The sequence below is a fragment of the Carcharodon carcharias genome, chromosome 30 (assembly GCF_017639515.1).
Source record: "Carcharodon carcharias isolate sCarCar2 chromosome 30, sCarCar2.pri, whole genome shotgun sequence".
NCBI classification, from domain to species: Eukaryota; Metazoa; Chordata; class Chondrichthyes; order Lamniformes; family Lamnidae; genus Carcharodon; species Carcharodon carcharias.
In genome coordinates this window covers 2,717,146-2,732,160 of record NC_054496.1, presented here as the reverse complement: position 1 = coordinate 2,732,160, position 15,015 = coordinate 2,717,146, and the positions used below count along the sequence as shown (strand labels likewise).

General features: G+C 50.9%; 1 protein-coding gene across 1 annotated transcript in view; it reads right to left on the bottom strand.

Moving 5' to 3' along the window:
- Nucleotides 1-1,919: 1,919 nt before the first annotated feature.
- Nucleotides 1,920-15,015, bottom strand: part of LOC121271154 (cAMP-specific 3',5'-cyclic phosphodiesterase 4A-like) — a 559,215-nt gene continuing 546,119 nt past the window's right edge. Inside the window, exons 5-7 of the mRNA XM_041176914.1 lie at nucleotides 5,184-5,227; nucleotides 2,167-2,298; nucleotides 1,920-2,065 (exon numbers count right to left, since the gene is read on the bottom strand). Of these exons, the coding sequence (XP_041032848.1) occupies nucleotides 1,920-2,065; nucleotides 2,167-2,298; nucleotides 5,184-5,227 (322 nt within the window). The remainder of the gene's footprint in view (nucleotides 2,066-2,166; nucleotides 2,299-5,183; nucleotides 5,228-15,015) is intronic.

Genomic DNA, 15,015 nt, shown 5'->3' with positions numbered 1-15,015 from the left:
CTCCCCCTCCTGACCTCTCCGACCCACCACTCCCCTCCCCCTCCTGACCTCTCCGACCCACCACTCCCCTCCCCCCTCCTGACCTCTCCGACCCACCACTCCCCTCCCCCTCCTGACCTCTCCGACCCACCACTCCCCTCCCCCCTCCTGACCTCTCCGACCCACCACTCCCCTCCCCCTCCTGACCTCTCCGACCCACCACTCCCCTCCTGACCTCTCCGACCCACCACTCCCCTCCCCCTCCTGACCTCTCCGACCCACCACTCCCCTCCCCCCTCCTGACCTCTCCGACCCACCACTCCCCTCCTGACCTCTCCGACCCACCACTCCCCTCCCCCTCCTGACCTCTCCCACCCACCACTCCCCTCCCCCCTCCTGACCTCTCCGACCCACCACTCCCCTCCCCCCTCCTGACCTCTCCGACCCACCACTCCCCTCCCCCTCCTGACCTCTCCGACCCACCACTCCCCTCCTGACCTCTCCGACCCACCACTCCCCTCCTGACCTCTCCGACCCACCACTCCCCTCCCCCTCCTGACCTCTCCGACCCACCACTCCCCTCCCCCTCCTGACCTCTCCGACCCACCACTCCCCTCCCCCTCCTGACCTCTCCGACCCACCACTCCCCTCCCCCTCCTGACCTCTCCGACCCACCACTCCCCTCCTGACCTCTCCGACCCACCACTCCCCTCCCCCTCCTGACCTCTCCGACCCACCACTCCCCTCCCCCCTCCTGACCTCCCCGACCCACCACTCCCCTCCCCCTTGACCTCTCCCACCCACCACTCCCCTCCCCCTCCTGACCTCTCCGACCCACCACTCCCCTCCTGACCTCTCCGACCCACCACTCCCCTCGCCCTCCTGACCTCTCCGACCCACCACTCCCCTCCCCCCCTCCTGACCTCTCCGACCCACCACTCCCCTCCCCCTTGACCTCTCCCACCCACCACTCCCCTCGCCCCTCCTGACCTCTCCGACCCACCACTCCCCTCCCCCTCCTGACCTCTCCGACCCACCACTCCCCTCCCCCCTCCTGACCTCTCCGACCCACCACTCCCCTCCCCCTTGACCTCTCCCACCCACCACTCCCCTCCCCCCTCCTGACCTCTCCGACCCACCACTCCCCTCCCCCCTCCTGACCTCTCCGACCCACCACTCCCCTCCCCCTCCTGACCTCTCCGACCCACCACTCCCCTCCCCCTCCTGACCTCTCCGACCCACCACTCCCCTCCCCCTCCTGACCTCTCCGACCCACCACTCCCCTCGCCCCTCCTGACCTCTCCGACCCACCACTCCCCTCCTGACCTCTCCGACCCACCACTCCCCTCGCCCTCCTGACCTCTCCGACCCACCACTCCCCTCCCCCTCCTGACCTCTCCGACCCACCACTCCCCTCCCCCTCCTGACCTCTCCGACCCACCACTCCCCTCCCCCCTCCTGACCTCTCCGACCCACCACTCCCCTCCTGACCTCTCCGACCCACCACTCCCCTCCCCCTCCTGACCTCTCCGACCCACCACTCCCCTCCCCCTCCTGACCTCTCCGACCCACCACTCCCCTCCCCCTCCTGACCTCTCCGACCCACCACTCCCCTCCTGACCTCTCCGACCCACCACTCCCCTCCCCCTCCTGACCTCTCCGACCCACCACTCCCCTCCCCCTCCTGACCTCTCCGACCCACCACTCCCCTCCTGACCTCTCCGACCCACCACTCCCCTCCTGACCTCTCCGACCCACCACTCCCCTCCCCCCTCCTGACCGCTCCGACCCATCACCCCCACCCCTAACCACTCTGGCCCATTAACCCCCCCTCCTGACCGCTCCGACCCATCACCTCCCCCCCCACCGACCGTTCTGACCCATGTCTCTCCCAGCAACCACTCCGACCATCACTCCCCCATCGCCACCACTCCAACCCATCACGACCCTGCTCCTAACTCCTGAGTTTCCACGTCACTTCCCCCTTCTGGCCTGTCCCAGAGCCAGGCGATCGCCAGAGTTTCTACACTGATCAAATGCAAAGTCTCGTAAAATGCAAATTGTCTTCTCAATGAATGAACGCTGGCTTCAGGAAGGCACAGAATATTCAAAAATGCCCATTCAGCCAACTAAAAATATTAGTAGCCACTTCAGCACACTGCTGCCATATTCTCCAATCCCCAACACCCTGCTCACACTCTCTTACCTTGTTTGAAGCCATCTCACTGACTGAGCGGTAGGTCTGGATTGTCTCCAGCTGGTCCAGACACCAGTCCAATTCCTCCAGGGTTTCCTTCGCCAATTGCTGGTAAGTTTCATCTGGAAACAAAGTGGTACACGCATGGTTAAAACTGGCAATCCGTCATCAGGTTGGCAGCCCAGTGCCAATGCACAATGCCCTTTTCCACCCCATCACCAACTCTCCCTCACACACACTCTTTCTCAAACACATGGACGGACCCACAATCTCTTGCACACACTGTCCCTCACTCCCTCCCTCATCCATGGTCTCCCTCCCAACAGTCTCGCTCCCCCATAGTCTCCCTCATACTGAAGCAGTCCATGCCCAAAGACCTGGACAATATCCAGGTTTGGGCTGACAAGTGGCAAGTAACATTCACACCACACAAGTGCCAGTCAATGACCATCTCCAACAAGAGATAATCTGACCATTGCCCCTTGAAATTCAATGGCATTACCATCGCTGAATTCCCTGCAATCAACATCCTGAGGGTTACCATTGACCAGAAACTGAACTGGACTAGCCATATAAATACTGTGCCTACAAGAACAGGTCAGAGGCTAGGAATCCTGTGGCAAGGAACTCACAACCTGACTCCTCAAAGCCTGTCCACCATCTATAAGGCACAAGTCAGGAGTGTGATGGAATACTCCGCACTTGCCTGGGTGAGTGCAGCTTCAACAACACTCAAAAAGCTCGACACCGTCCAGGACAAAGCAGCCCGCTTGATTGGCACCCCATCAACAAACATTCATTCTCTCCACCACCGACACACAGTGGCAGCAGTGTGTACACCTACAAGATGTATTGCAGAAATTCACCAGGAGAGTGATTAGGGGAAGGGGAACTTGCACATGATGCACTTCCATTACAGTAGGAGAGACTTGGATGGTCAAGGTTGCAGGGGGAGTGGTGGGGTAGCGGTTGGAAGCTGGTCTCATTGTAGAGCAGAGCAGCACCACTTTAACAGTTGTTGGAATGACACAATTGAAAAATAATCTCGGGAAAATATCACCAGGGGAGGAGTCTGAGGACTTGTGGGAGGAGTCGACTACTGCACTTTTGGGTCGATTGAAGAGGCAACCTAATAAATTGCACTTCAGGACACGGAGAGTAAAGCTCAGCTGAGACATGTTAGAGAGTCTCGAATGCCAATTGTTGGATTTTGGCAATCTAATTCATGGTGCGCATTCTTGTGGGGATCTATTTCAGTTTGGGGATAAATGCTGAATGGGTGAAAATGACCATTTATCCCTCTCATAGGAATACGCAAAGAATCAAATTGTAAAGGAGCAACAGCTAAAGAGCATGTGCAAAATGCTCCAAAGACCTCTACACATCACAGATAACAGGTTCAGGCTTTACACACCTCAACAATTATAGTCATTACATTAGTGCAAGGTTGGGCTCTGGTCTGGCTGCCTCCTTTGGAGTAGAGAATACCCTAACAGTGTAGAGGGAGCTTTACTCTGTATCTAACCCCGTGCTGTACCTGTCCTGGGAGTGTTTAATGGGGACAGTGTAGAGGGAGCTTTACTCTGTATCTAACCCCGTGCTGTACCTGTCCTGGGAGTGTTTGATGGGGACAGTGTAGAGGAAGCTTTACTCTGTATCTAACCCCGTGCTGTACCTGTCCTGGGAGTGTTTGATGGGGACAGTGTAGAGGGAGATTTACTCTGTATCTAACCCCGTGCTGTACCTGTCCTGGGAGTGTTTGATGGGGACAGTGTAGAGGGAGATTTACTCTGTATCTAACCCCGTGCTGTACCTGTCCTGGGAGTGTTTGATGGGGACAGTGTAGAGGGAGATTTACTCTGTATCTAACCCCGTGCTGTACCTGTCCTGGGAGTGTTTGATGGGGACAGTGTAGAGGGAGATTTACTCTGTATCTAACCCCGTGCTGTACCTGTCCTGGGAGTGTTTGATGGTGACGGTGTAGAGGAAGCTTTACTCTGTATCTAACCCCGTGCTGTACCTGTCCTGGGAGTGTTTGATGGGGACTGTGTAGAGGGAGCTTTACCCTGTATCTAACCCCGTGCTGTACCTGCCCTGGGAGTGTTTGATGGGGACAGTGTAGAGGAAGCTTTACTCTGTATCTAACCCCGTGCTGTACCTGTCCTGGGAGTGTTTGATGGGGACAGTGTAGAGGAAGCTTTACTCTGTATCTAACCCCGTGCTGTACCTGTCCTGGGAGTGTTTAATGGGGACAGTGTAGAGGGAGCTTTACTCTGTATCTAACCCCGTGCTGTACCTGTCCTGGGAGTGTTTGATGGGGACAGTGTAGAGGAAGCTTTACTCTGTATCTAACCCCGTGCTGTACCTGTCCTGGGAGTGTTTGATGGGGACAGTGTAGAGGGAGATTTACTCTGTATCTAACCCCGTGCTGTACCTGTCCTGGGAGTGTTTGATGGGGACAGTGTAGAGGGAGATTTACTCTGTATCTAACCCCGTGCTGTACCTGTCCTGGGAGTGTTTGATGGGGACAGTGTAGAGGGAGATTTACTCTGTATCTAACCCCGTGCTGTACCTGTCCTGGGAGTGTTTGATGGGGACAGTGTAGAGGGAGATTTACTCTGTATCTAACCCCGTGCTGTACCTGTCCTGGGAGTGTTTGATGGTGACGGTGTAGAGGAAGCTTTACTCTGTATCTAACCCCGTGCTGTACCTGTCCTGGGAGTGTTTGATGGGGACAGTGTAGAGGGAGCATTACTCTGTATCTAACCCCGTGCTGTACCTGTCCTGGGAGTGTTTGATGGGGACAGTGTAGAGGGAGCTTTACCCTGTATCTAACCCTGTGTGTATCTGCCCTGGGAAATCAAGGGAGACTGTATTTACTGATTGCAGTGGAACTGCTCCGCAGAGGTTTTAAAACTGATGCTGTGGACACCCAACCTCCTGCAGTGACAGTGGACACAAGCTCTTCCTCCCACTTAGCTACGGCCATGTACGAAAGGTTGTTTACCTGAGAGGGTGCACAGGGCAGGCTGTGGTCCTGCTGGTGACCTCCTGTGGAGGAACCGAGAAAAACAAGTTAATGTAATGAGAGGCAGTAAGGGACATGATACACACAGACAAGATGCAGACAGATGGATGCAGACAGGGTACAGGTAGCATAGTTGCAGACTACACAGACAGGATAGACGCAGACAGCGCACAGACAGGATACAGACAGGAAACACAGACAGCACCCAGACAAAATACATACATTCAGGAAATAGACAGGGTACACGCAGACAGGATGCACACACGCAGGAAACAGACACGATACACATGTAGACAAGAGAACAGACAGGATACACACAGGATACACGCAGATAGGAAACAGACAGGATACACGCAGATAGGAAACAGACAGGATACACGCAGATAGGAAACAGACAGGATATACACAGGCAGGAAACAGACAGGATACACATGCAGATAAGAGCACAGACAGGATACACACAGGATATACACAGATAGGAAACAGACAGGATACACACAGATAGGAAACAGACAGGATACACGCAGATAGGAAACAGACAGGATACACACAGGCAGGAAACAGACAGGATACACACAGGCAGGAAACAGACAGGATACACACAGGCAGGAAACAGACAGGATACACGCAGATAGGAAACAGACAGGATACACGCAGATAGGAAACAGACAGGATACACACAGGCAGGAAACAGACAGGATACACACAGGCAGGAAACAGACAGGATACACACAGGCAGGATATAGACAGGATACACACAGATAGGAAACAGACAGGATACACACAGGCAGGAAACAGACAGGATACACACAGGCAGGAAACAGACAGGATACACACAGGCAGGATACACACAGGATACACACAGATAGGAAACAGACAGGATACACACAGGCAGGAAACAGACAGGATACACACAGATAGGAAACAGACAGGATACACACAGATAGGAAACAGACAGGATACACACAGGCAGGAAACAGACAGGATACACACAGATAGGAAACAGACAGGATACACACAGGCAGGAAACAGACAGGATACACGCAGGCAGGAAACAGACAGGATACGCACAGATAGGAAACAGACAGGATACACACAGATAGGAAACAGACAGGATACACACCGGCAGGAAACAGACAGGATACACACAGATAGGAAACAGACAGGATACACACAGATAGGAAACAGACAGGATACACACAGATAGGAAACAGACAGGATACACACAGATAGGAAACAGACAGGATACACGCAGGCAGGAAACAGACAGGATACACAAAGATAGGAAACAGACAGGATACACACAGATAGGAAACAGACAGGATACACACAGATAGGAAACAGACAGGATACACACAGATAGGAAACAGACAGGATACACACAGGCAGGAAACAGACAGGATACACACAGATAGGAAACAGACAGGATACACACAGATAGGAAACAGACAGGATACACACAGATAGGAAACAGACAGGATACACACAGATAGGAAACAGACAGGATACACACAGATAGGAAACAGACAGGATACACACAGGCAGGAAACAGACAGGATACACACAGATAGGAAACAGACAGGATACACACAGATAGGAAACAGACAGGATACACACAGATAGGAAACAGACAGGATACACACAGGCAGGAAACAGACAGGATACACACAGATAGGAAACAGACAGGATACACACAGATAGGAAACAGACAGGATACACACAGGCAGGAAACAGACAGGATACACGCAGGCAGGAAACAGACAGGATACACACAGATAGGAAACAGACAGGATACACACAGATAGGAAACAGACAGGATACACACAGATAGGAAACAGACAGGATACACACAGATAGGAAAAAGACAGGATACACACAGATAGGAAACAGACAGGATACACACACGCAGGAAACAGACAGGATACACACAGGCAGGAAACAGACAGGATACACACAGATAGGAAACAGACAGGTTACACACAGATAGGAAACAGACAGGATACACACACGCAGGAAACAGACAGGATACACACAGGCAGGAAACAGACAGGATACACACAGATAGGAAACAGACAGGATACACACAGGCAGGAAACAGACAGGATACACACAGATAAGAAACAGACAGGATACACACAGGCAGGAAACAGACAGGATACACACAGATAGGAAACAGACAGGATACACACAGATAGGAAACAGATGGGATACACGCAGGCAGGAAACAGATGGGATACACGCAGGCAGGAAACAGACAGGATACACGCAGGCAGGAAACAGACAGGATACACACAGATAGGAAACAGACAGGATACACGCAGGCAGGAAACAGACAGGATACACACAGGCAGGAAACAGACAGGATACACACAGGCAGGAAACAGACGGGATACACACAGGCAGGAAACAGACAGGATACACATGCGCAGGAAACAGACGGGATACACACAGGCGGGAAACAGACAGGATACACACAGGCAGGAAACAGACAGGATACACACGCGCAGGAAACAGACGGGATACACACAGGCAGGAAACAGATGGGATACACGCAGGCAGGAAACAGACGGGATACACGCAGGCAGGAAACAGATGGGATACACGCAGGCAGGAAACAGATGGGATACACGCAGGCAGGAAACAGACAGGATACACGCAGGCAGGAAACAGACAGGATACACACAGGCAGGAAACAGACAGGATACACACAGATAGGAAACAGACAGGATACACACACGCAGGAAACAGACAGGATACACACAGATAGGAAACAGACAGGATACACACAGAAAGGAAACAGACAGGATACACGCAGATAGGAAACAGACAGGATACACACAGGTAGGAAACAGACAGGATACACACAGATAGGAAACAGACAGGATACACGCAGATAGGAAACAGACAGGATACACACAGGCAGGAAACAGACAGGATACACAAATGCAGGAAACAGACAGGATACACACAGATAGGAAACAGACAGGATACACGCAGATAGGAAACACACAGGATACACACACGCAGGAAACAGACAGGATACACACAGATAGGAAACAGACAGGATACACGCAGGCAGGAAACAGACAGGATACACACAGGCAGGAAACAGACAGGATACACACAGATAGGAAACAGACAGGATACACACAGATAGGAAACAGACAGGATACACACAGGCAGGAAACAGACAGGATACACACAGATAGGAAACAGACAGGATACACGCAGATAGGAAACAGACAGGATACACACAGATAGGAAACAGACAGGATACACACAGGCAGGAAACAGACAGGATACACACATGCAGGAAACAGACAGGATACACACAGGCAGGAAACAGACAGGATACACGCAGATAGGAAACAGACAGGATACACAAACGCAGGAAACAGACAGGATACACGCAGATAGGAAACAGACAGGATACACACACGCAGGAAACAGACAGGATACACACAGGCAGGAAACAGACAGGATACACGCAGATAGGAAACAGACAAGATACACACAAGCAGGAAACAGACAGGATACACACAGGCAGGAAACAGACAGGATACACACAGGCAGGAAACAGACAGGATACACACAGATAGGAAACAGATGGGATACACGCAGGCAGGAAACAGATGGGATACACGCAGATAGGAAACAGACAGGATACACACACGCAGGAAACAGACAGGATACACACAGGCAGGAAACAGACAGGATACACACATGCAGGAAACAGACAGGATACACACAGGCAGGAAACAGACAGGATACACACATGCAGGAAACAGACAGGATACACACACGCAGGAAACAGACAGGATACACGCAGATAGGAAACAGACAGGATACACACACGCAGGAAACAGACAGGATACACACAGGCAGGAAACAGACAGGATACACACATGCAGGAAACAGACAGGATACACACATGCAGGAAACAGACAGGATACACACACGCAGGAAACAGACAGGATACACACACGCAGGAAACAGACAGGATACACACACGCAGGAAACAGACAGGATACACACAGGCAGGAGACAGACAGGATACACGCAGATAGGAAACAGACAGGATACACACAGATAGGAAACAGACAGGATACACACAGGCAGGAAACAGACAGGATACACACACGCAGGAAACAGACAGGATACACACAGGCAGGAAACAGACAGGATACACACAGGCAGGAAACAGACAGGATACACACATGCAGGAAACAGACAGGATACACACAGGCAGGAAACAGACAGGATACACACACGCAGGAAACAGACAGGATACACATAGGCAGGAAACAGACAGGATACACACAGATAGGAAACAGACAGGATACACACAGGCAGGAAACAGACAGGATACACACAGATAGGAAACAGACAGGATACACACAGACAGGAAACAGACAGGATACACACAGATAGGAAACAGACAGGATACACACAGATAAGAAACAGACAGGATACACACAGGCAGGAAACAGACAGGATACACACAGATAGGAAACAGACAGGATACACACAGATAGGAAACAGATGGGATACACGCAGGCAGGAAACAGATGGGATACACGCAGGCAGGAAACAGACAGGATACACGCAGGCAGGAAACAGACAGGATACACACAGGCAGGAAACAGACAGGATACACGCAGGCAGGAAACAGACAGGATACACACAGGCAGGAAACAGACAGGATACACACAGGCAGGAAACAGACGGGATACACACAGATAGGAAACAGACAGGATACACACAGATAGGAAACAGACAGGATACACACAGGCAGGAAACAGACAGGATACACGCAGGCAGGAAACAGACAGGATACACACAGATAGGAAACAGACAGGATACACACAGATAGGAAACAGACAGGATACACACAGATAGGAAACAGACAGGATACACACAGATAGGAAAAAGACAGGATACACACAGATAGGAAACAGACAGGATACACACACGCAGGAAACAGACAGGATACACACAGGCAGGAAACAGACAGGATACACACAGATAGGAAACAGACAGGTTACACACAGATAGGAAACAGACAGGATACACACACGCAGGAAACAGACAGGATACACACAGGCAGGAAACAGACAGGATACACACAGATAGGAAACAGACAGGATACACACAGGCAGGAAACAGACAGGATACACACAGATAAGAAACAGACAGGATACACACAGGCAGGAAACAGACAGGATACACACAGATAGGAAACAGACAGGATACACACAGATAGGAAACAGATGGGATACACGCAGGCAGGAAACAGATGGGATACACGCAGGCAGGAAACAGACAGGATACACGCAGGCAGGAAACAGACAGGATACACACAGGCAGGAAACAGACAGGATACACGCAGGCAGGAAACAGACAGGATACACACAGGCAGGAAACAGACAGGATACACACAGGCAGGAAACAGACGGGATACACACAGGCAGGAAACAGACAGGATACACATGCGCAGGAAACAGACGGGATACACACAGGCGGGAAACAGACAGGATACACACAGGCAGGAAACAGACAGGATACACACGCGCAGGAAACAGACGGGATACACACAGGCAGGAAACAGATGGGATACACGCAGGCAGGAAACAGACGGGATACACGCAGGCAGGAAACAGATGGGATACACGCAGGCAGGAAACAGATGGGATACACGCAGGCAGGAAACAGACAGGATACACGCAGGCAGGAAACAGACAGGATACACACAGGCAGGAAACAGACAGGATACACACAGATAGGAAACAGACAGGATACACACACGCAGGAAACAGACAGGATACACACAGATAGGAAACAGACAGGATACACACAGATAGGAAACAGACAGGATACACGCAGATAGGAAACAGACAGGATACACACAGGTAGGAAACAGACAGGATACACACAGATAGGAAACAGACAGGATACACGCAGATAGGAAACAGACAGGATACACACAGGCAGGAAACAGACAGGATACACAAATGCAGGAAACAGACAGGATACACACAGATAGGAAACAGACAGGATACACGCAGATAGGAAACACACAGGATACACACACGCAGGAAACAGACAGGATACACACAGATAGGAAACAGACAGGATACACGCAGGCAGGAAACAGACAGGATACACACAGGCAGGAAACAGACAGGATACACACAGATAGGAAACAGACAGGATACACACAGATAGGAAACAGACAGGATACACACAGGCAGGAAACAGACAGGATACACACAGATAGGAAACAGGCAGGATACACGCAGATAGGAAACAGACAGGATACACACAGATAGGAAACAGACAGGATACACACAGGCAGGAAACAGACAGGATACACACATGCAGGAAACAGACAGGATACACACAGGCAGGAAACAGACAGGATACACGCAGATAGGAAACAGACAGGATACACAAACGCAGGAAACAGACAGGATACACGCAGATAGGAAACAGACAGGATACACACACGCAGGAAACAGACAGGATACACACAGGCAGGAAACAGACAGGATACACGCAGATAGGAAACAGACAAGATACACACACGCAGGAAACAGACAGGATACACACAGGCAGGAAACAGACAGGATACACACAGGCAGGAAACAGACAGGATACACACAGATAGGAAACAGATGGGATACACGCAGGCAGGAAACAGATGGGATACACGCAGATAGGAAACAGACAGGATACACACACGCAGGAAACAGACAGGATACACACAGGCAGGAAACAGACAGGATACACACATGCAGGAAACAGACAGGATACACACAGGCAGGAAACAGACAGGATACACACATGCAGGAAACAGACAGGATACACACACGCAGGAAACAGACAGGATACACGCAGATAGGAAACAGACAGGATACACACACGCAGGAAACAGACAGGATACACACAGGCAGGAAACAGACAGGATACACACATGCAGGAAACAGACAGGATACACACATGCAGGAAACAGACAGGATACACACACGCAGGAAACAGACAGGATACACACACGCAGGAAACAGACAGGATACACACACGCAGGAAACAGACAGGATACACACAGGCAGGAGACAGACAGGATACACGCAGATAGGAAACAGACAGGATACACACAGATAGGAAACAGACAGGATACACACAGGCAGGAAACAGACAGGATACACACACGCAGGAAACAGACAGGATACACACAGGCAGGAAACAGACAGGATACACACACGCAGGAAACAGACAGGATACACACAGGCAGGAAACAGACAGGATACACACAGGCAGGAAACAGACAGGATACACACATGCAGGAAACAGACAGGATACACACAGGCAGGAAACAGACAGGATACACACACGCAGGAAACAGACAGGATACACACAGGCAGGAAACAGACAGGATACACACAGATAGGAAACAGACAGGATACACACAGGCAGGAAACAGACAGGATACACACAGATAGGAAACAGACAGGATACACACAGACAGGAAACAGACAGGATACACACAGATAGGAAACAGACAGGATACACACAGATAAGAAACAGACAGGATACACACAGGCAGGAAACAGACAGGATACACACAGATAGGAAACAGACAGGATACACACAGATAGGAAACAGATGGGATACACGCAGGCAGGAAACAGATGGGATACACGCAGGCAGGAAACAGACAGGATACACGCAGGCAGGAAACAGACAGGATACACACAGGCAGGAAACAGACAGGATACACGCAGGCAGGAAACAGACAGGATACACACAGGCAGGAAACAGACAGGATACACACAGGCAGGAAACAGACGGGATACACACAGGCGGGAAACAGACAGGATACACACAGGCAGGAAACAGACAGGATACACACGCGCAGGAAACAGACGGGATACACACAGGCAGGAAACAGATGGGATACACGCAGGCAGGAAACAGACGGGATACACGCAGGCAGGAAACAGATGGGATACACGCAGGCAGGAAACAGATGGGATACACGCAGGCAGGAAACAGACAGGATACACGCAGGCAGGAAACAGACAGGATACACACAGGCAGGAAACAGACAGGATACACACAGATAGGAAACAGACAGGATACACACACGCAGGAAACAGACAGGATACACACAGATAGGAAACAGACAGGATACACACAGATAGGAAACAGACAGGATACACGCAGATAGGAAACAGACAGGATACACACAGGTAGGAAACAGACAGGATACACACAGATAGGAAACAGACAGGATACACGCAGATAGGAAACAGACAGGATACACACAGGCAGGAAACAGACAGGATACACACATGCAGGAAACAGACAGGATACACACAGATAGGAAACAGACAGGATACACGCAGATAGGAAACAGACAGGATACACACACGCAGGAAACAGACAGGATACACACAGATAGGAAACAGACAGGATACACACAGATAGGAAACAGACAGGATACACGCAGGCAGGAAACAGACAGGATACACACAGGCAGGAAACAGACAGGATACACACAGATAGGAAACAGACAGGATACACACAGATAGGAAACAGACAGGATACACACAGGCAGGAAACAGACAGGATACACACAGATAGGAAACAGACAGGATACACGCAGATAGGAAACAGACAGGATACACACAGATAGGAAACAGACAGGATACACACAGGCAGGAAACAGACAGGATACACACATGCAGGAAACAGACAGGATACACGCAGATAGGAAACAGACAGGATACACACAGGCAGGAAACAGACAGGATACACGCAGATAGGAAACAGACAGGATACACAAACGCAGGAAACAGACAGGATACACGCAGATAGGAAACAGACAGGATACACACACGCAGGAAACAGACAGGATACACACAGGCAGGAAACAGACAGGATACACGCAGATAGGAAACAGACAAGATACACACACGCAGGAAACAGACAGGATACACACAGGCAGGAAACAGACAGGATACACACAGGCAGGAAACAGACAGGATACACACAGATAGGAAACAGATGGGATACACGCAGGCAGGAAACAGATGGGATACACGCAGATAGGAAACAGACAGGATACACACACGCAGGAAACAGACAGGATACACACAGGCAGGAAACAGACAGGATACACACAGGCAGGAAACAGACAGGATACACACATGCAGGAAACAGACAGGATACACACAGGCATGAAACAGACAGGATACACGCAGATAGGAAACAGACAGGATACACACACGCAGGAAACAGACAGGATACACACAGGCAGGAAACAGACAGGATACACACATGCAGGAAACAGACAGGATACACACACGCAGGAAACAGACAGGATACACACACGCAGGAAACAGACAGGATACACACACGCAGGAAACAGACAGGATACACACAGGCAGGAAACAGACAGGATACACGCAGATAGGAAACAGACAGGATACACACAGATAGGAAACAGACAGGATACACACAGGCAGGAAACAGACAGGATACACACACGCAGGAAACAGACAGGATACACACAGGCAGGAAACAGACAGGATACACACACGCAGGAAACAGACAGGATACACACAGGCAGGAAACAGACAGGATACACACACGCAGGAAACAGACAGGATACACACAGGCAGGAAACAGACAGGATACACACAGGCAGGAAACAGACAGGATACACACATGCAGGAAACAGACAGGATACACACAGGCAGGAAACAGACAGGATACACACACGCAGGAAACAGACAGTATACACACAGGC